The following is a 27,707-nucleotide window of genomic DNA, read 5'->3' as shown; positions in this document are numbered from 1 at the left end:
AGAAGATGCTGGTCTGTGCTTCTCTCTAAAATTATTCTTTCGTGTACCTCTACTTTCAAACTCTTCACCCCCACTGTCAGTGTCACTAGCATCTCCCAATCCTTTGGTGGGTTTATATAGACTGTCCTCAGCACTCTCATATGACTCATGAGAGTCACTATCATCCTGAATAGGGGGTGGCTTAACAGCTCTCCCAGATCTAGTGCAATGCTGAGTTGGGTTGTTCTTGTTTTTAGAGTTTGACTTCGTTGGAGGTTGGTGCCTACTTCCTACCTTAACAGCAGTGGTAGGATTTGCAGGTTGGGAGAAGCTTCTTGGTTGGAACTTGGGCTGCTGTTTGGGCTTTGGAGTGGGCTGAGAACTACACTTTCTGGTGGGGGCAGAAATGGGCTTCTTAGTGGGCTTTTCACTGGGCTCAGAATTGGGCTTTTCCTTGGGCTTCTCTGCTTGCTGGGAAGACCTTGTCTTGGGCTTAGCATAGTCCATGTTCTTGTGGTGAGGACTGGGTCCAGCAGAGTTGGGAGTGGCTTTGGCTTTATTTTTGGGAGTGGGATGCAGAGGCTTTGTTGACTCCCTCTGTGAGTGGCTCATTGTGGGCTGGGATGCAACTTTCCTTGCTTGCATTGCACGCTGTGTGCTGGGCAGCTTCAAGAAGGGTGCATTGGTTGGCAAGATGACATCATCTTCCTCACTCATGCATTCCACCACGTGTGGCTCTGAAACTCCATGTTCAAAGTATATGTTCATCACATTGTGATTCCTCCTACAGGTCTTACACAGTTTCAGCAAGTCTTTATCAGTCTCCAACTTCCTCAGCCCTTTCTCAAGCGACAGCCAAGGAACCTTCCACCAACATAAACCCCCCCCAGCATATCCCAGTTGCTTATAGTATCCTTTAACAAAAAATACATCCAACGTATCCCCATCCACCCCCACCAACACTTCCGTATTATCTGGTTCGTATATTCTACTTCCTTTCTCATCATTTCTAAAGATTCCACCATGATGAAAAATGAACGTCATCGGAGGACCCTCCATCTTAGAAGTGCAAGGATCGCCAAACCCTATACAAAAATTAACAAGGAACATGAAAAACACTAAATCATCACCAACACAGACCCTAAACCACTAACCATTACTCCATTAACACAAGCCATACTTAACACTTTTCCTAAGCCAAAAATACAGACTCTTTCCTAATTTACGCATTCACCCGTTCATAAACCCAACCCTGGAATAAAACCCTAGACCCTATTCACTAACAGATTGTTAACGATCACTCAATCAAATAATGCGGAAACTACGGTTTTACACACTTTTACCAGAGGATTTTGGCAACATACAAAAAAGGTTACCTCTTTCTTCCAACGCAGAAACAACACTCTGTTCTTCCCTTCAGGTTTCCCACCGGGCTCCAGAGCAGACGCACCAACAATGCTCCACGCCGACTCCAACGGTTGCGTTCAATGGGGCAGTCTTCTTCGTCTTCCTGTTGCTTGCTTAGGGGGCAGAGAAACAGAGACTCAAGCTTACTTTGAAGAAGAACAACTGAGGTTAAACACCAAAGACACAGTGAAAAACGTTTCACTATCCCCTCAAAACGCAAGCGTTTCATTGCGATATGCTGGAGTGACCAAACGGCGTCGTTTGGTTGGGGTGGGCAGCCAAGTCACACTCCACGTCAGCAATTTCTAACGGCGACGTCAGTGACCTAACGGAAGGACGAACGTGGTTTACATTTAAATCTTTCGAGGATTAATTTGATTAAAAAAAACATTCGGGGACGAAAATGAAGATCAGGTGATCTTTCAGGGACTAATTTGAGTATTAACTCTTATTTATATTGTTCAAAAAAATCATTAATTACCTAGCATAACCTGTTAACTTTTCTTCCTTTTTCACGTCCAATAACTTTGATCTTCTAGCGCCACCCATCTATGATTGTGCACATTGTCCTAACAAGAGCTTTCCCGATTATGCCCAACAATCCCATTCCACTCTCGACTGTGTCTCTGAAAAGTTTTCCAACCGATTCAAAATGCATGCATCGCATTTACAGCCAAAAAATGCTATAATTTTTTAGGCTTTATTTTCTGAAAGATTTAAACATCGTAATTAATTTTTTATTCTACATTTTTTTATTTGTCAAATTTATTTCTTTTTAAAAAAATAATTTTGAATATACCATAAAAATAATGGGATATATTAAATGGTATACATGACAAGTAGAAATATATCTCAATAGTCAATATATAAGTATAATTAGTTTATATTTTTATTTTTTCTTTTAAAATTTTATATAAAAATAATAATAACAAATTATATATTTTTAGATACTATTTTCAGTTTTTATGTAAAAATTTAAAAATAAAAAATACTGGAATACCATATTTTTATCACAACAATATTTAAAAAAATTAATTAATTGAGGATTAAATACCAAAATTAAAAATCATAAATATTTTTATAGTTGTTCAACATATCTCAGATACTATTTTTTTTTTTTACCAAAAATAAAAAGACTCGAACCCGCCCCTCTTAAGTGAAGATGGAAAAACTATGTCATTTGAATTATAATTGATTGGCCTCGATACTCATTTTGCAATTAGAAATTTGTTAATTTTTTGCATCTCCCCTTCCTACTACTAATGAGCCCTGCTTGATTACTTCTGCTCACATTTGACTTGATGGGTGCCATTGATTAGCATCTACATTGAAATTTACTATGCAATTTAGTTGGATTTTTCTTTTGCGCCACTATTGGTTCTTCTTGATCTGTTTGTGTTAGCATAATTCTTGTTGTATAAATGCAAGTTGTCCTTAACTTCATAGTTTACAGGGATTGATTGGTCTTCTCCAGTCACCTGTAAGAGGAGCTGAGAAGTATGGTCTCCCCGGTGTCCTCTCAGGTAAATTGAATTGAATTTTAGAGCAACTTGAAGAATGCCTTGTGATAATTTTTTCGTGAGATGTGATATTACTTTTCTCCTGACTACTGACTACTTTTCTATTTCATATTTATTTACTGCAGGAGTTGCTTTAGGAATTACAGGACTAGTAGCAAAACCTGCTGCTAGTATACTTGAAGTTACTGGAAAAACTGCACTCATTATTTGAAACCACAATAAGCCCAATCAATTGAGATCCCAATGCTTTAGGATCTGGCTTCCAAGGCCACTGAGCCATGAACATCCATTAAAACCTTATTCATGGGAAGAAGCTGTTGGGATATCCGTCCTTCTGGAGGCTGAGGATGGTCTAAAAATAAGAGAGGAGAAGTTAGTGGCTTGCAAAGCCCTCAAAGAATCTGGTAAGTCTGTCGTCTTAATAGAGAGATTTGTATTGATTGTTTTCAGTCCTTATTTAGTAACATTGGGCAAGCCTGAGTTTCCGGCATCCCTGCCGATCTCGAGTGGATAATTGAATGGGAGATTGGATTGGAAAACATAGTACATGCTGACGCCGCTCAAGCGGTTGTACACATAGTTAGTAGCAGACCAGATTCCCTATTGAGACAAAATCACCATTCTACTAAGCGAAGCATCAGTAGAACCAGAGCTGTGCATTGGAACCATAATCCAACTCATCTTCCACTCCCCCCAGACGAACTTGGAGCTATCATCTGAGGAAGATGCAACCAACTTGTTACAGCTCTTGTTGTCTGCCACTGAAGAATGGAAAGGCAAAGCTTCACACTGCGGGCGCATCCTGCATCGGCTAATCTCAAGTATGTTACTTTCTACTGGAAGTTTGAGTAGTTGCACGCTGTACAATGTCTATCTCATAGAGGGTTCATATACTTCTGGATAGCCGAGTCTCATCTCATGTTTTGACAAGTTTAGAAAAGAAGACTGAAGCGTTAGACAAAATTGACTGTGAAAAAATTAACTATAAATAATAGTAAAAAATTATAGCATATTAAAACAAGAGTATTAGAAATACTAAAAATATACTATATACAAAAATCATCAAGAATTTTTAGATTTATTTCAATTACTATAAAGTAAATATTTAATTTTTTTTATTATTTTTAGTGCTATTTTTTATAATTGTAATTCTCATATATTATGTTTTAGTGTAATTTTTTATAATATAGATTATGATTTTATTAAAAGATAAATTAAATAAAAAATTAATTATAAATAATAATAAAATCATAAACGTTGAATTCTAAATTAATATTAAGAATAAGATTATTGAAAATACTACAATAAGAGTACGATGTAAAAAAATACTAAAGTAACATTCTTAGTTAATATTTAAAAAAAAAATGTAACATATTTGATTAAATATTCTTTTATATATATATATCTATAATTTATATTGTGTTATTTTTATTTAAAAATATATTTTATCTATTTTTATATGTTATTTTTATTTTAGTAAGTAAATATTAATTTTATTATAAAATTAATTAATAAGATCTATTTAAATATCTAAATTAAAATGATAGGATAATATAAAAAAATTATTTAAGTTGAGGTCTATTTTAGTAAAATTTTATCTAAAAATAATTTTGAATGGTATAAGCCAAACAACATTTATTTTACTATAATCAATTTTGATACAAAATTACCAAACATAAATCACTTAACACAAATTTACTTTTTATCAAAATTAAGTTTGCAAAATCAATTTTATACAAATTTCCGATTATAAACTGTAATCCAAACACATACTATATAGTTCCATTCAAAGGTAATCAATAATCATGGATTACAAAAATCTAAAGCAAGTGGACTATGTTTGAAATTAGCTAGCAATGCATGAAAGACAAGTATAAGCCGTGAGCATTGCTTATTCCAATCCAAGTCCAGAAGAGACGCTTCAATTGCAAGCATGAATTCACCATACGGGGAGAACTAACATTTCAAGGATATGTAATAAATAGTCTAAACAAATTAAAAGACTTGAAATATGAAAAGATTAAAGTACAAGGACAAAAGCTTAAGGAGTATGAATTAGGATAACAACCAAACAGGAGGACAAAAAAACTTCACATCTAACAATACTCTCTGGAAATTTCCATGGTCCAAGTCGAAGATGCCGATATCTTGGGCAACAGGATCGTAAAATGATGATTGCAACTCCATTTGGTTATTTGTAAACCAAATCTGATTTCCTTTGCTTAGAAAAGGCACAGAAATTTGAACAGATGAATTATATCCAATCACTAGTATATAATCACCTAAATTATCTAATGTTGACCATTCTTTCCCGTTTCTTTTTAACTCATGGATATCGAATTTGGAAGTCCCTAATTCCTTCCCCAAGGGAAGGTTAACATATCTTGTCAACATCAATAAACTTCCATTGGTGCACCCAATAAGATATTTAAGCCTGAGAGGGCCTACTGGAATTTCAGATGGAGGTCTGGTTTCATGGATTCCTCCCTTAAGCCCTGTTCTTGTGTTTGTATCAAATTCATATAGCTGCCCGTCATTGTTTATGGCATATATCTTTCCTTGGAAAAATATTACGTCATTAAACTCCTTATCTCTGGTTGGAAATTCTACCCATCTCATATTGCCAGGCTTGTAAAAGGCCAATCGCTGGTTAGGTCCGAATATCACCACCGCCATAAAATTTTCAATGTCATGCTCAGGAGATGAGTTTATAATAACCTTTTCAACTTGGAATCTATGTGTTCTATCTCTATCCAGGGTGATCCTAATGTCACGGAAATCCCACATTGTGTATTCATCCCCATGATTATCAGGCTGGAAATCAATTATAGTGGGTAAAGTTGAGACTGGAGGAAGATCCAAACTACGATTTGTAAATGGATTTAACATTTGTATAGTGCCATCAGATATGGATTGGACAATCAACCATCCATGACCAGAACCGCGAATGAACTTGTTGTACGACTGCATCTCTGACAGCATGATATGGTAAATATCTTTCTCTTCAAGGGCACAAGTATCAAGAGTTTCATCATCTGCAGCACCTAATTGCATGAGATGATGAATCTCCTCGTCTTCGTAGTAATAATTCTTGACAGTTTCGTCAGGTAACAATAACCACGGAATTTTGTTTCCATTGGGAATCTTTGGATGTTTCAAGCTCCACTCTTTGCAAACCAATCGAAGCCGGATGTAATCATCGTAGGCATGGAACCGTTTTGAAATTTCTTTAAACAAATCTTCATTAATGTCTGCCCATCGATTAATCTCGTCCATGTCTCTGACGCAAGCTATGTTGAGTTACAAAGAGTCAGATCTGAAAACAAAAAAAAAGGGTCAGAATTTGAAAATTCATAGAAAATAAAACGTCAATTCACTCCACCCACAAATTAAACTACAAACACGAAAAAGGATTCATAATAATCGTCAGAACCAAACCCTAGAAAAAAAAGTCACTCTGTGCTGCACCGAAGCCGATGCTGATGAAAGTGTTGGTTGAAGAAGCTGTATATATATATATATATATAAGACTAAGAAGAGGGAGTTCAAGAGAGAATGTGAACGGAATTGATGTTCCACAAAGATTTGAAGCGAAAGGAAGGATAATTAGAGATGGAAAAGAAGGCGGAAGAGCTTTTGCATTGGGGTTACACTTTATATAGAGGATTTTCTTATTTAAATATTGAATTAGCGGTTGCTCAAAGAAGTTTTGAATGATATAATTTAAAATTGGTATTATTATTATTATAGTTATAGTATCTAAAAGATAGTGTCTAATATATTAAAAATAATTAAAAATTAATATTTAATTTAAAAGATAAAAATTTAAAATTTATTATAAAAAATGAATTAGATAAAATTTAGATATCAATTCATAAAAATTATAAAATTAAGAGGTTGCGGGTTCGAGTCACATATCTTTTCAAATTTTGCCAATGAATTATAGTTCAAATGACATAGTCTCTCCATACTCAATTAAGAGGTTGCGGGTTCGAGTCTCCTATCTTTGGTAAAAAAAATTAAAAAAAAAACTTTTAAAATTTAAAAATGACTATCTTTTAAAATAAAAAATTGATAAAGTAGTTAAATAAAAAATTAATTACTCTTAGATTAAGATAGTTGAACACATATTTCATAAAAATGATAAAATTAACAGTAATTAATTTCTCACTTTATCAACATTTTTATTTTAGAAGATCTAAATTTAAAATTTAAATAAATATAATTTAATAAGAAGTTGGCTAAATTGAATTTAAATATTTTATAATTTAAAATTTTTAAATCATTAACTTTTTTTAAGTTGAATACAAATAATTTTTAACAATTTCATCAAGGTATAAAGTATGGGACAAATGTCATATTTAAATAAATTGTAATTCAAATTTGTATAATTATAACATTCTCAATCTAATTACATCTCATTCTTAAACTTAGTCTATGTAAATTGTTATACCCAAAAAATTTTGAACATTATCATTTAAAATCCTATAGGCAATAGCAGATTAATTTTGATTTTATAAAATTAATTTTGATAAAGAGTAAGTTAATATTGACATGATTTATATTTGGTCATTTTTATTTAAAATGGATTATAGTAAACTAAATATTGTTTGGATTATATTGTTTAAAATCACTTTTAGATGAAAAATTAAAGAAAAAGACATGAATTTAAATAATTATTTTATGTTATCTTATAATTTTATTTTAAATATTTAAATAAATTTTAATATATTTTTTTAGTACTCTCAATATTTTTTAGTATTCTAATAGAATTAATAGAATCATAATACAAAGTAAAAAAAATATTCCATAAAAAAAATAACAATAACAGTAAAAGAACTCATATAAAAAAAACAGAATTTTATAAAAAATAATAATATACATAAGAGAGTATTAGAAAAAATATTATAAAGCAAACAACAAACATATAAATAATAAAGGATATAATTGGTACATAGAACATAAATTTCAATACAAGGTGAAAAGGTGAACGAAAAAGCTAGAATGGGTAGCTTTTGGTAAACGTGGATTGAAGATATAAATTATTTTTGCGTTTAGAGGATAAAAACGTTGCCAAACATAAAAATAAGGTGGAAACTCACGTGCAGTCGACTTCACGTGAAGTTGATAGTTCAGAGCCGTTAGATGATTTGACTGATTTGACTAAATTTTCATCTAACGACTCTCAATTATCAACTTCACGTGAAGTCGACTGCACCTGAATTTTCACCTAAAAATAAACGTTCAATAAATTTAAGAGAAAGTATAGGGAGCCAATGACCTAAGCGTACAATGTGTACAATGAAGGTTTAGAAAGTATTAGAGATATGATTATTAGTGTTACATTCTCCTATCAGGTTATGCTTTTGGGATGAGTGGTTTCAGGACATGGTATTAGAGTTTCAGATCTAAAGGTTAAGAGTTTGAACCTTGGTGAACCCAAAATTAACTTTTTATAACATGAGATGTTTATTATCCCTGATATCTGAATAGTTATCTCTGGTATCCGGATAGTTATTCTAAATAGTATAGGTGATGTTCATTTTATTCATTTTATTCTAGATAGTTTAGGCCATTGGCTCTCTAGCACTATTCTAAATTTAAACACGCTTCTCTCTTTTCAAACGCAAGTCCAAACACACCCTTAGTGTTGAAGAAGAACAGAAAGCAGTATCCTAATGACCACTTCACCCTAAAGTGAGTTCTGGCTAAGGGCAAGATGAAAAATAATGGGCAAAGCATGAAAAGTCCTTCTGCACAATCTATGTCCTTAAAAGTAACTAGGCTTAAGGCCTAATGCTTCTGATAGCAACTCAAACAGGATTAGTTCCAATCTCTTCACATGTACTCCATCATTATATCTCTGCAAATAATAATAATTTTATTTCACATTAATCATTGATATGAAAATCTATTTGATCATTCAAAATATTATAAAAATTTCTATAAAACAATATTTTTTACTGAAATTGATGGAAGACAAAAAAAAATGACTAAAATAAAGTAGAAACAATTAGGTAAAGAAGTAAAAATTTTACCAAAATAATAAAATATATAATATCACAGAAGATATTTCTGTATGAAAATAAAATTAAAAACCGTAAAATAACTGATACCACCAAATAGAGAAAAGTTAGTTGGGATCAAAAGGGGCCAGGAACAATATTAGTTGATGGAGGTGTATACAAATTAAAGTTGGTCAGAAAATACACTCTTTTTGATATATCACGTGAATAGAATTCTTCTTTGCTTCTGAATCCTGCTCATGAAATCTATGCACTCCATCAAGCATTTAGGAGTTTCAGAGCGTTAAGAGTTCACTACTTTTTACCTGGCCTCTATTATTTTTCTGTTCTTTCTTTTATTTAGGTAGAGTTCGAATCTTCCTTTTTCCTTGTAAAATATTCTCCTCATCATTAAGGTTTCAATTTTAAGGATTTCTATACTCATTAGTGAACATTTGGTCTGTGAAAATATACACTTATTTTCACATATGGAAATATAAAGTTCAGACTCATGACAAAATCAAGAAAATTCTACACCAAGAAGACTGCTCCTAAATTTTGGAAAAAAAAAATTATATTTTACATATGTAACCTTTTCGCAGGAATTGTCTCCTAAGTTTCCAAATTTTTTTGAGTTATTATGTGCCTGGAGATGACTAGTGTGAGAGGTAGAATAAAAGTGGACAAATGAGTGAAAGAGTGTACATTTTACAGGTGTGGTGCACACAGTGTAGTTAGCAGCCAAGGGTGCAGTGGCGCCTCAGGAATGTTAAGAGATTCTGAGTGTGACAGTACACCATATCTAAAGTGCATAGGTAATCCCTTGGGTTTTGTGAGAAGCATGGGTCTTGGCATTAGAGATTTCTTATCAGTGCTGCAAAGTGCATTATGCATGTAAAAGTTTAAATTCTTCTTATTCACTTGTTTTCGGTTATCTTAGATACTCAATTAACTAATGGATTTAGCACTATTGGTATAACCTTCAGAGTCCCACCGGACTTGTAACGGGCATGGCCCAAGGCAACTCTAGTCTTTTAAGCAACACAGTGTATGCCATCAGTGATGCGGCTTCCAAATTCAGTAAAGCTGCACGCAAGGTATTTCTTGCTTTGCCACAATGATAATTCGATTTACATTACTTTGTTTTTTAACCATAGCGAATCTTTTACTTCCAGGGTATTGTTGCATTTACATATATGACGACCAAGCAGTCTCACATATGGAAAAACACCAGGCAACTGTAACCTCAGATAACAAAGGCGAAATTAATGAAGTCTTAGAGGTTGGTTAATGATTTCATCATTTTCATGTTATAGCATCCAATAAGAATATTGTGTTGCATGTTGTCCAAAGAGAAACCTTCAGCGGATGGATATGTTAACAAAAGGGCAAAAAACCAGAATAAACCAAGGGAAGTTGCAAATTACCTAAATAAGCCAAAGTGAAATTCGTTTCTGCAATGAGCCAAACCCTATATTTATATAATTCGAACCAGTGTGGTTCGAACTCAATTCATAAGTAATTCGAACCAGAGTGGTTTGAATTATGAAGATGGAAATTCATTCAACTAAATCGAACCAGGGTGGTTCGAATTACTTGGGAGGAAAACGTAGCACATAATTCGAACCACGCTGGTTCGAATTATATAGGGAGAAGCTGCATCAAGTAATTCGAACCAGGCTGGTTCGAATTACACAAAATGAATTCGAACCAGTCCGGTTCGAATTAGTGGTAGACAGTGCAGTATATATATGGTTCTAAACGTGAGTTGCTCTCATAGAGGGTGTAATATGGCTAGTGAGGAGAGTTTTGGGGTTTTGGTTCACCATAGAGGATCCATTAAGAGAAAAACTCGCTCCGGTGTGAAGTTCACAGATAAGGATCCTCTCTGTATCGTCGTGAAACCAACGACGAGCTATGATGATCTTGTTAGTTCTGTGCTGATGAAACTCGGTCTGGAAGGTGCGAAGCGAGTGAAGAAGTTTTTCTATCGCATTCCAATCACTGTCTTGCAGGATACGGTGAAGTATGATTGCTTCACGATTGGTAGTGATGAGGACCTGCAAGTCATGTTTCTATGTCGGAGGCAGTTTCCCGAGGTTAGGACACCAGAGTTGTTGGCAAAGTTGGTTGATGTGGTATCCAGCTCAGGGGGTTCGAACCGGAATGCCACCACTGAAGCAGCGGCAGCCGGTTCGAGTTCAAGGCCTGCCGTTGCTTCTTCGTCCGTCCCTGTGTACGAGCCAGCGGTCGAACCAGTCGCCTCCCCGTCTTTTGCTGTTGATCTGAATGATGGAGTAGGCGACGTGGTAGGATCAGTTGATATTCTGCCGAACGCTTTACAGGGAGTTCCACCGGTTGGCGTCGGTGACGGAGTGTTGGGTGATGTAGAGGAGGACGACGTCGAGCCGGATATGATTGAGGATGACAGCGGCGACGAGGTTGGAGCGACTGAGCCTGCATTGGTAGTCGGTGGTTCTAGTTCTGGCACACAGCAGTATCCACCACATTTTTCCTCTTTGGACCTAGATGCCATGAGGCAAGAGGGTGTTTCAGGGCACTCTGTTGGATTCGGAGCTAGAGATGCTGAAGGGACTGCTGGTTTGACAGAGTTTCAGGTTGGTCAGCAATTTCAGGATAAAGACGAGGCCCTGTTAAGTGTGAAGACTTACAGCATCCGGCGAGGGGTACAGTACAAGGTTGTGGAGTCTGATCATCGCCGTTATGTGGGCAAGTGTTCTGAGTTTGGGAATGGGTGCACATGGTTGATTCGACTGAGTCTGCGGAAGCGCAAGGGCATTTGGGAGGTCAAGTGGTACAATGGACCTCACACTTGTCTTGCGACCTCCATCTCGAGTGACCACAGGAGCTTGGATTATCATGTGATTTCCGCGTTCGTTATGCCAATGGTTAGGGCTGATGCATCCGTCAGCATCAAGGTGCTCCTAAATGCCACGGCAGCACACTTCGGGTTTAGGCCGACTTACAGGAGGGTCTGGATAGCGAAGCAGAAGGCAATTGCCCTCGTATATGGTGACTGGGATGAGTCATACAACGAGATCCCTAGGTGGGTTTTGGGAGTCCAGTTGACGATGCCCGGTACTGTTGCAATCCTACGGACGAGCCCCGTTCGAGTTAGTGGACAAGTAGACGAGTCTCAAGCTTTTTTCCACAGACTTTTCTGGACGTTTCCACCACTCATCCAGGCATTTTGCCATTGCAAGCCTTTAGTTAGCATTGATGGGACCCATCTGTATGGGAAGTACGGGGGTACTTTTCTCATCGCGATTGCACAGGACGGGAACTCCAACATTCTACCCGTTGCATTCGCACTAGTAGAAGGTGAGAATGCAGAGTCTTGGTCATTCTTTCTCTCCCACCTTAGACAGCACGTGACACCGCAGCCCGGTCTTCTGGTTATATCGGACAGGCATAACGGCATAAAGGCTGCGCTTGAGGCTCCGGACGGAGGTTGGTTACCTCCATCTGCATACCGTGCATTCTGCATTCGACACGTAGCGGCTAATTTTGCCCTTACCTTCAAGGGCAAGGATGCACGTAGGCTTCTAGTGAATGCCGCATATGCCAAGACCGAGGTTGAGTTTGATTACTGGTTTGATATTCTTCGGTCTGAAGACCCGGCGATGTGTGAGTGGGCGAACCGGATTGATTATTCCTTATGGACTCAGCATCGTGACGAGGGACGGAGATTCGGTCACATGACGACGAATATCTCGGAGTGTGTGAACTCAATCCTAAAGGGTGTCAGAAACCTCCGTGTTTGCTCTTTGGTGAAGGCAACATATGGAAGGCTTGCGGAACTCTTTGTTCGCAAGGGTAGAGAGGCTGAGGCCCAGATGGGAACCGGACAGCAATTCAGTCAGTACTTGGTGAAGTGTATAGAGGCCAACTTGAAGAATTCGAGGTGCTTCACGGTGACTTTGTATGACCGGGATAACTCCGAGTTCACCGTAGCCGAGACCACTCCGACGGGCTCTTTCTCATTAGGTACCTACAGAGTATCGCTTGCGTCCCGGACCTGTGACTGCAGGTACTTCCAGGCACTTCATTTCCCGTGCCAGCACGCACTTGCATGCTGCGCCTACTCACGGGTCACCTGGTTCTCTTATATTCACAGCGTGTATCAGATTAGTTCAGTGTTCCGTGTGTACCAGATGGGATTCACACCACCGATACCGGAGGGATTCTGGCCACCTTACGATGGGCCAACCGTGATCCCGGACCCTGCCAAGAGGCGGGCAAGAGAGGGTCGTCCGAGATCCACTAGGATACGGACGAACATGGACGAGGCAGATCCGAATCGGCCAAAGAGGTGTGGCCTTTGTCGCCAACCCGGACACACCCGCAGGAGTTGCCCACAGCTTGGAGGACCGTCTCACACGGGGGGCCAGTAGTAGCGATCTTGTTATTGTTAGTGTTCATTGATTTTATTTTTCCTGTTACTTGTTATTTAAGATGATTTGTGTTATCTGTTTATCCTTTTACCTTCTAGTAATGAAAAAGTTGCATCTGAATTTGAATATGTTTAGAAATCCCATGACTGCAAAAGTTGATAACTACAGTGTTATACGATTCAATGATAATACATAGTCACTAATCCACTAGGTAAATAACAGATTTTTAAGTACAATAAGATGAGCAAACAACAAGGAAAAATAGCTCTAAAGTAAATCATCTAAAATACATGAGTGAACCCTAACGTCCAAAATACATGAAATGTAAATCATCTAAACAAGTGGGAGCCTGTCCCACAACGACGGTGAACCCGTGGCCTCTGACCTCTGCGGATAAACGGCTCCTCATCCTCTATCTCATCTGCGTCCTCATGCGGGGCAGGCTGTGCGGGTGGCGTAAAATGGAGTGGTGCGGCAGATGGCCCGGCGACAGACTGTGATGCAGCGGTGTAAGCGGAATGTGGGGTACCTCCCAAAGCAAACTGGTCACCAACAGGAGTCGTAGCAGGCTCGTTCAGATCAACATCTAAGGGTGCCTGCGTGGCAGGGGTCTGAGGACGCCTCCTGCCCGGCTCGTCCTCCTGCATGATAGCCGAAATCTCTGCCAGAAACCGTGGACTGCCGAAGTCCGGATCGAGCGTATCTGCCCCAAGGAAGTCCTGCCACTGTGATCTGGGAATAACCCATGGAGTACCGTCCTGCTGAGGCTGGTCGTCGGTGGGTACTCCAACAAAGTAATGTCCAAAAGAACCGGACCTAAGTCCAGCGTCACTAGGCTCAGCCCCGTCACCCATCCCGGAGCCATACCACTCACCTCCGTGAACCCCATCCTGGGTACTACCACCAGCAACTGAGGCCGCCCCTGCACCATCCCCGCCCTCAGGCCCATGCTGATCATCGTCATCGTCCTCAGGGTCAGGTGCAGCGGCATGAACCGCAGCACGCCCTCTACCTCTGCTAGGATGATGTCGTCGTCGACCCCTAGCGGGGCCGGCCTCGTCGCCAGCCTCCATAGCACGCTCAAGCCACCCCCAGTCACGCTGGCTACGACGTGTGCCCACGCGAGCTCTCCTATCAACCCGCCTCCTGTCCGGCACGTCGTCAGGCCGATCCATCTCAGGTACTTGCCCAGCTCCCCGCTGTGAGGCCTCAACAGGAATAGCAACGGCTCTCGGATCGCCCAACTGCGGATCCGGAGACAAAAACCTCTTCCCGTGCTGACTCCACCAATCCAAGAACTGATGCGACGGACCAGGGTCAGCAACAACATCGAATCTCAGCACGCTCTCCGTACGGTCGTCCCAATACTGATGCCACTTCTGCAAATGGGACGGGAACCATCGATCACCGCCTCTGCCGTCCTTCGACATCAGAAAGTCGATGTTCAGGGCGGCCTGTGGACGGGGCTGCACCCTTCCAAACTGCGGAAGAACCCTGTCTACCTGATGCCACTCTATGACGGCAAAGTAGATAAGCGATGTAACAGACCGCCACAGCACCATATGCCGAGGCTCAAAAACCTCGGGATGCACGACCTGAAGTACGTCAGGGCTACTGTACGGCATCCAGATAAACTGCACGCAGAACGATACAATGTCAGGGCAACTCGTGATCCCAACTCGTAAATCGTGGTTAAATAAAAAAAACTTATTAAGTAACATACTGACCTCTCTATCCTGCAACCGGTCTATCCATAGCCTCCACGTCTGAACTCTAGGACCCTTCTCGCTACTGGAAGGGATGTAACCTGACCACCTGCAACATGCACATGTGTTACCGCTACTTATATGTGTGCTTAGGGTATCCAATACATTATGAATGAACACGCGGTTATGTGTAGTAAATTGAAATAGACAAAGATTAGGGAAGTACCTCGAGGCCAATGGCCAGCTGAACGTCTCAAATCCTGCAGGCCTAAACCGAGGAAATCGCCAGAAAATCCATGACTGAAGTAGCTGAAGTGGGCCCGCTAGCTTGATAACATTTCTGTTCGCCACACGGCACATGCACCGGTACAACCATGCCAGTGCTGCAGAACCCCAGCTGTAGGTCCCCATCTCCTCCAGCCTAGCTACAAACGGAAGCCATCTGATGTGAACGCGGTTGCCCGACTTGTCCGCAAAAAGCTGCGTGCCCAACAACATCATGATGTACGCACGGGCATAACGACGCACAGTATCCTCATCAGCTCCCTCCGGGCACTCACCAAACGTCTCCTGAAACCAGCTGCAGTTGACCGCGTACTTCTGAACCTGGCTAGGAGGAGGTACCACTCCAAGCAACTCCTCGAACCAAACCCAGGCTGGACGGCCACCATCGATGTATACATGGAACTCTGATAGGCAGCCGCTGACGTAACGCCCATCCACTGGCAAACCCAGCTGGTATGCCACGTCCTGCAGTGTGATAGTGCACTCTCCGAACGGCATATGAAACGTGTGCGTCTCCGGACGCCATCGCTCAACAAACGCACTGACAAGGGCCTCGTCCAATCGGAACCATCTATCGTTCAGCCTAGCAAGATGGTAAAGACCAGCCATCTGCAGGTACGGAACGTATCTGTCATCCAGGACCATGCCCTGCTGCCGCCGCATGCTCCTGATGCATCGCTGAGGCTGCGGAAGAAATGAACCGCATTATTAGAACCAACTTAATTACCGGTGACAAACATAATCAACAGGATAATCCCTAAACCAAAAAATCTTACTATGAATAGCCGCTTAAAAATCCAAGAACGAGAACCATTTGCATAAGAAACTTAAATTAGAAACCACCATAGCCTACTGACATCAAAGATCTAACATTATAAAACCACAACTAAACCGCTTACATAAACCACTAACATAAACCACTAACGTAAACCGTTAACGTAAACTGCTTACATAAACCACATACATAAACCACTAAGATAAACCACTAACATAAACCACTAAGATAAACCACCAACATAAACCACTAACAAAAACCACTAACATAAACCATTAACAGAAATCACTAACATAAACCGCTAAAATAAACCACCAACTAAACCAACATCTAACCCGCATGCCAAACCACTAACTCACATGTACCGGTAAAATAAAGTTATTTCCGTACTAACCTCTTCGTTGATGACCCCAACTATATGGGCGACTCCGTCCAAGCGATATAACCGTGCCGGATCGTCCCCCATGAGCAGAGTATTCCGTTCAGGTCTTTCTCGGAGAGAATCTGGGTCGTTTTCTCTGAGATTTGGTGGGGCAGGAGAATATGAGAATGGTTCGAATGAGGCTGATTCGAACTTCTTATATAGCCGAATCACTAGTAATTCGAACCAGGGTGGTTCGAATTACTAACAACCTAGCTTAAGCGTAATTTGAACCAGGGTGGTTCGAATTACATGCAGAACTCATTTCCCCATAATTCGAACTGGAGTGGTTCGAATTACTTGCATAGGTAGTTCGAACCAGTCTGGTTCGATTTACATTCAATTTTTCTTTGAAATTCGAACTGCTCTGGTTCGAATTATTTGAAGATGAAGTTCGAACTAGCCTGGTTCGAATTACATAAAAATATGATCTGGCTCATTGCTGTATCGATTTTCATTTTGGTTCATATAGGTAAATTTGGATTGACTTTGGCTTATTATAGTATTTTGCCCTTAACAAAAGCTATAGTTTTCCCTTCAGAGGACAGGACACGATTTTTTGCAGCTCGCCTTCCTACTTCTAACGAGCCCTGCTTGATTACTTCTGCTCCCACTTGACTTGATGGGTGCCATTGATCTTTGAATGTGTAGGATATAGGTTAGCATGGCAATTAACATGATTAGCATCTACATTGAAATTTACCTATGCAATTTAGTTGAATTTTTCTTTTGTGCCACTATTGGTTCTTCTTGATCTGTTTGTGTTAACATAATTTTTATTGTGTAAATGCAAGTTGTCCATAACTTTATTGTTTACAGGATTGACTGGTCTTCTCCAGTCACCTGTAAGTGGAGCTGAGAAGCATGGTCTCCCTGGTGTCCTCTCAGGTAAATCGAATTGAATTTTAGAGCAACTTGAAGAATGCCCTGTGATAATTTTTTCGTGAGATATGGTATTACTTTTCTCCGGACTACTGACTACTTTTCTGTTTCATATTTATTTACTGCAGGAGTTGCTTTAGGAATTACAGGACTAGTAGCAAAACCTGCTGCTAGTATACTCGAAGTTACCGGCAAAACTGCACTCAGTATTCGAAACCGCAGTAAGCCCAATCAATTTTTTATTTATATAATTTAATATTATTTTATATTTTACTATTTATTTAATTTATTTTTTTATATGATAAAAAAATTTAATAAATATTATAAATTTTAATATTTCTAACTTCTTTTTTACATATTTTACAGGATATATATTCAAATTTTTATGTAAAATAATCATAAAAAAATTAAAGAATTGATACATTTTTTAAGAGGAAGGCTAATATTGAAGAAGGAAAACGTATAACTTTTACAATATTAACTCCTGTGGATAGTTAGTTCTTCTACTTTAATGAATCACGAAGAAAGTGAGATACAACCTTCAAAAGTTTAAAGAGATGCATCTGATGAGTTTAATTCTTTGGAACGAGACCTGGAAAACGGCTTCAAATTTGGCAATATCACCCAAATCAGAGAGATGATGTTAGACGAACTTATTTTAAATAGATCCATATCAAAAGCATCTCGACAATTATCTTCTATCTGGCCCCGCCCAAAATTTTGTTTCAAATTCCGCCACTGCAGAGCGGATAGAGACGAGTTTAACCTAAAGCCGACCCTGTCCCGTCCCGCCTAAGAACTCGCCCCGTTAAAAACCCTCTTCGGTGCGGGAACCCGAATATTTACCCGCCCCGAGTGGGTAAGGATAAAGTGAGTACCCACAGGTTCGAGTAGTGTTGCCACCCCTATATCTAGCAACCAGCATGAGCGTCAGCCACTGCTGATTTCTTGGATGATCCGCAAACCATCACAGCCGTCGTTGATTCTCGTCGCATCTCCTATGGCCGTGGTCGCGACTCCCTCTTCCAGTACAGGTTGCGGCACTGTCGCACCTTCCAAGTAGTGCAATGCTGCGTTTACAATGGGCACACGGTGGATGTCTGCTACTCTAAGCATGGATACCTGCCAGACTGTTCTCGTCACCTTGGTTGACCACGGTTCCATGAACGCACTTCTGTTTCTACGAATTTGGCTACCTCTGCGCCTTTGCTCCCTCATTCTGCTTCAACAACGCCATATCAAGCTTCTCCTTCACGTGCCCTGGCTCATAGTGAAAGGAAACCCCAACTTTAGTATTCAGATTTAGTTTTGGGCCTCTTACTAGGCCAATCTTAATCTCTCAAGATGTAAAGGCAAATATGTAGTCGGGTTGAGAGATACCGTGCGAAACAAAAAAAAAAAGGGGTAAATATGTAGTTTCAACTTCTAATGGTCATAATTCTTCCAATTCAACTAGCCTTTACAAAGCCTAAGTTTTTCATTTGTGACTTTACAAAATCTAAGTTTGGATATATTTTATCTCTGTTTTTTAATTTTTTTTTTCTATACTTAAAATTTTTTTTAACAAACATATTTTTTTTACATTTGGATTATTGATTCTAGTGTTATAGATTATATCATACAATTTTTACCATTTTTAATTTTTTATGATGTTCTTTATCTACTTCACTTTAATTTTAATACTATCTTTATTTCTAAACTCACTTCATCATTTAATTATGAACTTATATTTTTAATTTTTCTTGCAAAATATAGGCCAATAATTTGAAGATAATTGATTTAAGTAGAATGAGGTATAGGTTATACATTCTTGACAAATTCTTCACCAAGAATAATCTGCCTATTTTACACTCTATAAATACCATCAATTCATCACCTATTACCCACACAAATGTACGCATTTTTGTTTATGACATCTTTTTGAAAAAATACTTATTTTTTTTACATAGATAATATCCTTTTATTTTTCTATACCATGATAAAGCATGTGATATTTATCATCTTTCCAAACAAAAATAATTTCATTTTCTCCCAACTTTAATAAAACAATTGTAAGTTTTGATTTATCATATTTTAATATTTAAAGACTATTTCGTCAATTTTCTGTTCATAATCACAAATATTTTTTTATTATCATTATTACTTTTATTAGATTTACATAAATTATTTTATTAAAATTAAAAGAAAAATTTTAAGATTATGTAAAGAAAAAATCAGTCCTATGTACAAAATTCTATCCAGCATCAATAATACAATTCTACTAATTTCTACTTGCAAACTATATTGTCAAATCTACAATAATTTATAATTACAATCAAAAGGCACAAAGCCAAGTCAACTTACAACAAAATTTTCTGGTTCTTGTTTACATTTTAATTGCTACAATTATTATTTTTTTGGTTGTCTAGCTAGTGATGTTGCTTCTTTGTTTTTCTTTGAATTTGGGCGCATTCATTTTTGTGGGCGCATTCGAAAAGATTCGAACATTTTTCATCAATGTAATTGAAGGTTGAATGATACTGCTGCGCATGTTGTTCCAATGCCAATTTGGTAGGGAAACTTTGTTGGCACAGTGGGAACAATTGTAACTCGGGGCGGTGGCGCTTGAAGATCATCATCAGAGTCAGACATGAAGGGTTGGAGAGAAAATTTGGAGTTAAATTTCAATTTGACCCCTGAAATTTGGTTTGATATTCAGAATCACCCTCACAATTTCGTTGGCCCTAATTAAAACCTCTAAATTTATAATTATGACTCCAACTTGTCCCTGCAATCATCTTCGCCACCGGAATACTAATATAGGGCAATTACATAACACGATGGACACTACTTAAATGACGGTGCATTGGTTTTGTGCGCAGACCCTTTAAAAAACGTCTTTAAAAAAAAGATATTTTAGACGTATCTGAGTGCTCCTTCCCGATTATACCCAACAATCCCATTCCACTCTCAACTGTGTGTCTGAAAAGTTTTCCAACCGATTCAAAATGCATGCATCCCAGTTACAGCCAAAAAATGCTATAATTTTTTAGGCTTTATTTTCTGAAAGATTTAAACATCGTAATTAATTTTTTATTCTACATTCTTTTTATTTGTCAAATTTATTTCTTTTTAAAAAATAATTTTGGATATACCATAAAAATAATGTGATATATTAAATGGTATACATGACAAGTAGAAATATATCTCAATAGTCAATATATAAGTATAATTAGTTTATATTTTTATTTTTTGTTTTAAAATTTTATATAAAAATAATAATAACAAATTATATATTTTTAGATACTATTTTCAGTTTTTATGTAAAAATTTAAAAATAAAAAATACTGGAATACCATATTTTTATCACAACAATATTTAATAAAATTAATTAATTGAGAATTAAATACCAAAATTAAAAATCATAAATATTTTTATAGTTGTTCAACATATCTCAAATATTCTTTTTTTTTTTTTTTTTTTACCAAAAATAGGAAGACTCGAATCCGCCCCTTCTTAAATAAGTATGAAAAAACTATGTCATTTAAATTATAACTCATTGGCTTCGATACTCATTTTGCAATTAGAAATTTGTGAATTTTTTGCATCTCCCCTTCCTACTACTAATGAGCCCTGCTTGATTACTTCTGCTCACATTTGACTTGGTGGGTGCCATTGATTAGCATCTACATTGAAATTTACCTATGCAATTTAGTTGGATTTTTCTTTTGTGACACTATTGGTTCTTCTTGATCTGTTTGTGTTAGCATAATTTTTATTGTGTAAATGCAAGTTGTCCTTAACTTTATTGTTTACAGGGATTGACTGGTCTTCTCCAGTCACCTAGAAGCATGGTCTCCCCGGTGTCCTCTCAGGTAAATTGAATTGAATTTTAGAGCAACTTGAAGAATGCCTTGTGATAATTTTTTCGTGAGATGTGACTACTTTTCTATTTCATATTTATTTACTGCAGGAGTTGTTTTAAGAATTACAGGACTAGTAGCAAAACCTGCTGCTAGTATACTCGAAGTTACTGGAAAAACTGCACTCAGTATTTGAAACCACAATAAGCCCAATCAATTGAGATCCCAATGCTTTAGGATCTGGCTTCCAAGGCCACTGAGCCATGAACATCCATTAAAACCTTATTCATGGGAAGAAGCTGTTGGGATATCCGTCCTTCTGGAGGCTGAGGATGGTCTAAAAATAAGAGACGAGAAGTTAGTGGCTTGCAAAGCCCTCAAAGAATCTGGTAAGTCTGTCGTCTTAATAGAGAGATTTGTATTGATTGTTTTCAGTCCTTATTTAGTAACATTGGGCAAGCCTGAGTTTCCGGCATCCCTGCCGATCTCGAGTGGATAATTGAATGGGAGATTGGATTGGAAAACATAGTACATGCTGACGCCGCTCAAGCGGTTGTACACATAGTTAGTAGCAGACCAGATTCCCTATTGAGACAAAATCACCATTCTACTAAGCGAAGCAGCAGTAGAACCAGAGCTGTGCATTGGACCCATAATCCAACTCATCTTCCACTCCCCCAGACGAACTTGGAGCTATCATCTGAGGAAGATGCAACCAACTTGTTACAGCTCTTGTTGTCTGCCACTGAAGAATGGAAAGGCAAAGCTTCACACTGCGGGCGCATCCTGCATCGGCTAATCTCAAGTATGTTACTTTCTACTGGAAGTTTGAGTAGTTGCACGATGTACAATGTCTATCTCATAGAGGGTTCGTATACTTCTGGATAGCCGAGTCTCATCTCATGTTTTGCCAAGTTTAGAAAAGAAGACTGAAGCGTTAGACAAAATTGACTACGAAAAAATTAACTATAAATAATAGTAAAAAACTATAGCATATTAAAACAAGAGTACTAAAAATACTAAAAATATACTATATACAAAAATTATCAAGAATTTTTAGATTTATTTCAATTACTATAAAGTAAATATTTAATTTTTTTTTATTATTTTTAGTGCTCTTTTTTATAATTGTAATTCTCATATATTATGTTTTAGTGTAATTTTTTATAATATAGATTATGATTCTATTAAAAGATAAATTAAATAAAAAATTAATCATAGATAATAATAAAATCATAAACGTTGGATTCTAAATTAATATTAAGAATAAGATTATTGAAAATACTACAATAAGAGTACGATGTAAAAAAATACTAAAGTAACATTCTTAGTTAATATTTAAAAAAAATGTAACATATTTGATTAAATATATATATATATATATATATATATATTGTGTTATTTTTATTTAAAAATATATTTTATCTATTTTTATATGTTATTTTTATTTTAGTAAGTAAATATTAATTTTATTATAAAATTAATTAATAAGATCTATTTAAATATCTAAATTAAAATGATAGGATAATATAAAAAATTATTTAAGTTGAGGTCTATTTTAGTAATTTTTTATCTAAAAATGATTTTGAATGGTATAAGCCAAACAACATTTATTTTACTATAATCAATTTTGATACAAAATTACCAAACATAAATCACTTAACACAAATTTACTTTTTATCAAAATTAAGTTTACAAAATCAATTTTATACAAATTCTCGATTATAAACTGTAATCCAAAGCAAGTGGACTATGTTTGAAATTAGCTAGCAATGCATGAAAGACAAGTATAAGCCGTGAGCATTGCTTATTCCAATCCAAGTCCAGAAGAGACGCTTCAATTGCAAGCATGAATTCACCATACGGGGAGAACTAACATTTTAAGGATATGTAATAAATAGTCTAAACAAATTAAAAGACTTGAAATTTGAAAAGATTAAAGTACAAGGACAAAAGCTTAAGGAGTATGAATTAGGATAACAACCAAACAGGAGGACAAAAGAACTTCACATCTAACAAAACTCTCTGGAAATTTCCATGGTCCAAGTCGAAGATGCCGATATCTTGGGCAACAGGATCGTAAAATGATGATTGCAACTCCATTTGGTTATTTGTAAACCAAATCTGATTTCCTTTGCTTAGAAAAGGCACAGAAATTTGAACAGATGAATTATATCCAATCACTAGTATATAGTCACCTAAATTATCTAATGTTGACCATTCTTTCCCGTTTCTTTTTAACTCATGGATATCGAATTTGGAAGTCCCTAATTCCTTCCCCAAGGGAAGGTCAACATATCTTGTCAACATCAATAAACTTCCATTGGTGCACCCAATAAGATATTTAAGCCAGTGAGGGCCTAGGGGAATTTCAGATGGAGGTCTGGTTTCATGGATTCCTCCCTTAAGCCCTGTTCTTGTGTTTGTATCAAATTCATATAGCTGCCCGTAATTGTTTATGGCATATATCTTTCCTTGGAAAAATATTACGTCATTAAACCCCTTATCTCTGGTTGGAAATTCTACCCATCTCATATTGCCAGGCTTGTAAAAGGCCAATCGCTGGTTAGGTCCGAATATCACCACCGCCATAAAATTTTCAATGTCATGCTCAGGAGATGAGTTTATAATAACCTTTTCAACTTGGAATCTATGTGTTCTATCTCTATCCAGGGTGATCCTAATGTCACGGAAATCCCACATTGTGTATTCATCCCCATGATTATCAGGCTGGAAATCAATTATAGTGGGTAAAGTTGAGACTGGAGGAAGATCCAAACTACGATTTGTAAATGGATTTAACATTTGTATAGTGCCATCAGATATGGATTGGACAATCAACCATCCATGACCAGAACCGCGAATGAACTTGTTGTACGACTGCATCTCTGACAGCATGATATGGTAAATATCTTTCTCTTCAAGGGCACAAGTATCAAGAGTTTCATCATCTGCAGCACCTAATTGCATGAGATGATGAATCTCCTCGTCTTCGTAGGAATAATTCTTGACAGTTTCGTCAGGTAACAATAACCACGGAATTTTGTTTCCATTGGGAATCTTTGGATGTTTCAAGCTCCACTCTTTGCAAACCAATCGAAGCCGGATGTAATCATCGTAGGCATGGAATCGTTTTGAAATTTCTTTAAACAAATCTTCATTAATGTCTGCCCATCGATTAATCTCGTCCATGTCTCTGACGCAAGCTATGTTGAGTTACAAAGAGTCAGATCTGAAAACAAAAAAAAGGGTCAGAATTTGAAAATTCATAAAAAATAAAACGTCAATTCACTCCACCCACAAATTAAACTACAAACACGAAAAAGGATTCATAATAATCGTCAGAACCAAACCCTAGAAAAAAAGTCACTTTGTGCTGCACCGAAGCCGATGCTGATGAAAGTGTTGGTTGAAGAAGGTGTAAGCAAGGTTCTGAGAACCGGACCGGTCATAAAACCGTTCTAGTCACTGGTTTGTTAGTTCAACTGGTCTAACCGTGGTTCAACTGAAAAAACGGTTTTAAAATAAAATAATAAATAAATTATAAATAAATAAACATCCTAAAATATAATTATAATCTAATATAAATTTTAAAATATCTTTCAAATTTAAAACACTACATGAAATATCATCAACCAAAACTATATGATCTTATCAAAATACAAACTCAAAAGATAAATAGTAAAAAAAATATCTAAATATTAAATGCCAACATGAAAATTTGTCATCAACCATCAAAATTCGCAAAAACTTGTTAAGTACTCAACATTAGAAGCCATTAGTTTCAACTTTAACAGAATACAAGTTCATGAACAATTAGGGTAACTCCTGGGGCTGCAGAGCACAATCTTCACTTTAGTAAACGGTTTATCAATGATGACTTTCCAACATTAGGGTATCCAACTATTCCAGCTCGAACCTTTATACAGTGATATGAATAATTCACTTCAACTTAGTTATATTCATTTGAAACAAGTACTAAAGAGTGAGAACTAGTGTAAAACTTGAAAAGAAAAATAAACTTATTTTTGTAAAATGAAAAACACAAGAAATAGCATAAAGATTATACACAGCAAGCAATCAGATAGATTATTTTGATTATGCAATTTATTCATCCAAACTTTCACTCAAACAATGTGTTTCACTATATTTATATCATTTAGGAGTTATAAGAATGCTGCAACAAGAGAAAGAAGTACAAAATTACTACCCATACGGTTTAAATTATGTTTTTTATGTATACATATTAGATAAGGAAAGGAATTCTTTTGAGCAATAAGAGAAATTCTTTTGCCAAATAATTATTATCGGAATGACACAACTAAAATTGACACTTATTACATAACCCACTGACGAGGAAGCAGTCCTTTGGCTTTGCGTTTAATTGCTAAGCGGCCTACCTTCATTGTACCCTTTGCAATACATACAACACAGAATTAAGTATGTGGCATCTGAAACTTCCTAACAAGAGGTCAAGAGCTAGAAAGAAATTAATTTATAGAAGCAGCATAACAAATCCATTTTAAGCAATAATTTCAACAATAACAGTTACCTATTCCATAGTCAAGTGCAAAACCTATTCACAAGAGGAGAACATGTTTGATTCATATGAATTTATATTTTTTTCTTATTCATTAGAACAAAGATACTTAGTAATGCAATGCAGCAAACTGAATTACCCACGAAAACAATATGTCATTCACTTTCAGCTTCACATACACGATTGTTTTTTAAATACTTTTTAGTGATACAGGTGCCAAAAACAGCAATCTCCTCTTAAAATAATACCAAAGCCAATTCTTGATTGAATCCTAAATCCTAAATAAAAAATAATATTGCGGATTCACAATTCTTGGCACCGTTTCTGGAGGTAATCTAACTGCCATGGTGTTTAATCACATCAATAAAAAACCAATAATCAGTAAAGAACCTGAGCTAATCACAAAACATTCATTAATCAATAAAATCGCAACACACAAAATCAGAGCTAATCACAAAAACAGAGCATAAAAAAGTAGAAAAAAACGAAGAACAACTGAACAACTGAAGAACAAGCGAGCAAGACATTCACTGACCTTCGAAGACGACGCCGACAGACCCTTCACTGATAGACGACACCAACCAGACGACGGCAAGAAGATGAAGCCGATGGCAAGAAGATGCAAAGAGTAGGGGATGGGGCGAGCTCGCCGAAGAAGAGAGCAGGGGAGTTGGAGACTTGGGTGCAGTGGCTACACGGACGAACGGTGGCCGAGCTCGACGGACGGACGCGGCAGTGGCTCGACGGAGAGGCGGCAGTGGGTCGAAAAGAGTAGCTAGGGCTGGATAAGGGAGAGTGAATTGGCGTTCCACAAAGATTTGGAGTGGAAACGAAGGCTGAAGAACTTTTGCAATGGGTTACAATTTATATAGAGGATTTTCTTATTTAAATATTGAATTAGGATTTCAGTTGCTCAAAGATGTATACCACTTACCAGTTTTGAATGATATAATTTAAAATTGGTATTATTATTATTATTATTATTATAATAGTATCTAAAAGATAGTGTCTAATATATTAAACATAATTAAAAATTAATATTTAATTTAAAAGATAAAAATTTAAAATTTATTATAAAAAAATAAATTAGATAAAATTTAGATATCAATTCATAAGAACTATAACATTGACTTTTAAAATTTAAAAATTAATATTTTTTAAAATAAAAAAATTGATAAAGTAGTTAAATAAAAAATTAATTACTCTTAAATTAAGATAGTTGAACACATATTTCATAGAAATTATAAAATTAACAGTAAATTAATTTCTCACTTTATCAATATTTTTATTTTAAAAGATCTGAATTTAAAATTTAAATAAATATAATTTAATAAGGAGTTGACTAAATTGAATTTAAATATTTTATAATTTAAAATTTTTAAATCATAAACTTTTTTTAAGTTGAATAAAAATAATTTTTAACAATTTCAGCATAGTATAAAGTATGGGACAAATGTCATATTTAAATAAATTGTAATTCCAATTTGTATAATTATAACATTTTCAATTTAATTACCTCTCATTTTTAAACTTAGTCTATGTAAATTGTTATACCCAACAAATTTTGAACATTATCATTTAAAATCCTATAGGCAATAGCAGATTAAGTGTGAATCTTTCAAAGCATAAAACCTCTGAATTCGTAGCGGATTACTTAAAACCATATACCATACAACCATATTTCTATTCTCCTAACATAATTGATGAGCTTAACTGCATCATATCACCCACATTGATGATCAAAGAACCAGGGACAGGTGTGATATCGATCCACTGGTTTTCATAAAAGATTTGGAGGCCACCCACTTTTAATGTGTGTCTGCATTACCGTTTGCAAACGAAGATTTGTATAAAATTAATTTTGTAAAATTAATTTTGATCAAAAGTAAGTTAATATTGAGGTGATTTATATTTAGTTATTTTTATTCAA

The 27,707-nt window shown here is 36.5% G+C and overlaps 3 protein-coding genes across 4 annotated transcripts; 1 reads left to right on the top strand and 2 right to left on the bottom strand.

Moving 5' to 3' along the window:
* Positions 1-4,931: 4,931 nt before the first annotated feature.
* LOC148566388 (F-box protein SKIP23-like) lies at positions 4,932-6,434 on the bottom strand. The gene is made up of 2 exons (XM_088486476.1): positions 6,345-6,434; positions 4,932-6,222 (listed from the first exon to the last, which is right to left on the bottom strand). Exon 2 carries the CDS (start codon positions 6,180-6,182, stop codon positions 4,962-4,964), a length of 1,221 nt encoding a protein of 406 aa, XP_088342602.1. The 5' UTR covers positions 6,183-6,222; positions 6,345-6,434; the 3' UTR covers positions 4,932-4,961.
* Positions 6,435-10,662: 4,228 nt separating this feature from the next.
* LOC148566387 (uncharacterized) lies at positions 10,663-13,364 on the top strand. The gene has a single exon (XM_088486472.1). It carries the CDS (start codon positions 10,663-10,665, stop codon positions 13,324-13,326), a length of 2,664 nt encoding a protein of 887 aa, XP_088342598.1. The 3' UTR covers positions 13,327-13,364.
* A 9,704-nt stretch (positions 13,365-23,068) lies between these two features.
* LOC107644842 (putative F-box protein At5g55150) lies at positions 23,069-26,654 on the bottom strand. Of its 2 annotated transcripts, XM_021103234.2 has the most exons (3): positions 26,313-26,654; positions 24,591-24,742; positions 23,069-24,469 (listed from the first exon to the last, which is right to left on the bottom strand). In XM_021103234.2, the coding sequence occupies exon 3, from the start codon at positions 24,427-24,429 to the stop codon at positions 23,209-23,211; it is 1,221 nt and encodes a 406-aa protein (XP_020958893.2). In that variant the 5' UTR covers positions 24,430-24,469; positions 24,591-24,742; positions 26,313-26,654; the 3' UTR covers positions 23,069-23,208. The 2 variants fall into 2 exon arrangements, with proteins under 2 accessions (XP_020958893.2, XP_016204266.2); XM_016348780.3 differs by lacking the exon at positions 24,591-24,742 and having other exon boundaries at positions 23,136-24,469; positions 26,313-26,653.
* Between the last annotated feature and the right edge of the window lie 1,053 nt (positions 26,655-27,707).

Source organism: Arachis ipaensis, chromosome B5 (assembly GCF_059453495.1).
Source record: "Arachis ipaensis isolate K30076 ecotype BB chromosome B5, ASM5945349v1, whole genome shotgun sequence".
Taxonomy (NCBI): Eukaryota; Viridiplantae; Streptophyta; class Magnoliopsida; order Fabales; family Fabaceae; genus Arachis; species Arachis ipaensis.
Note: the sequence above shows the minus strand (reverse complement) of the source record. Positions and strands in the feature narration are given on the sequence as shown.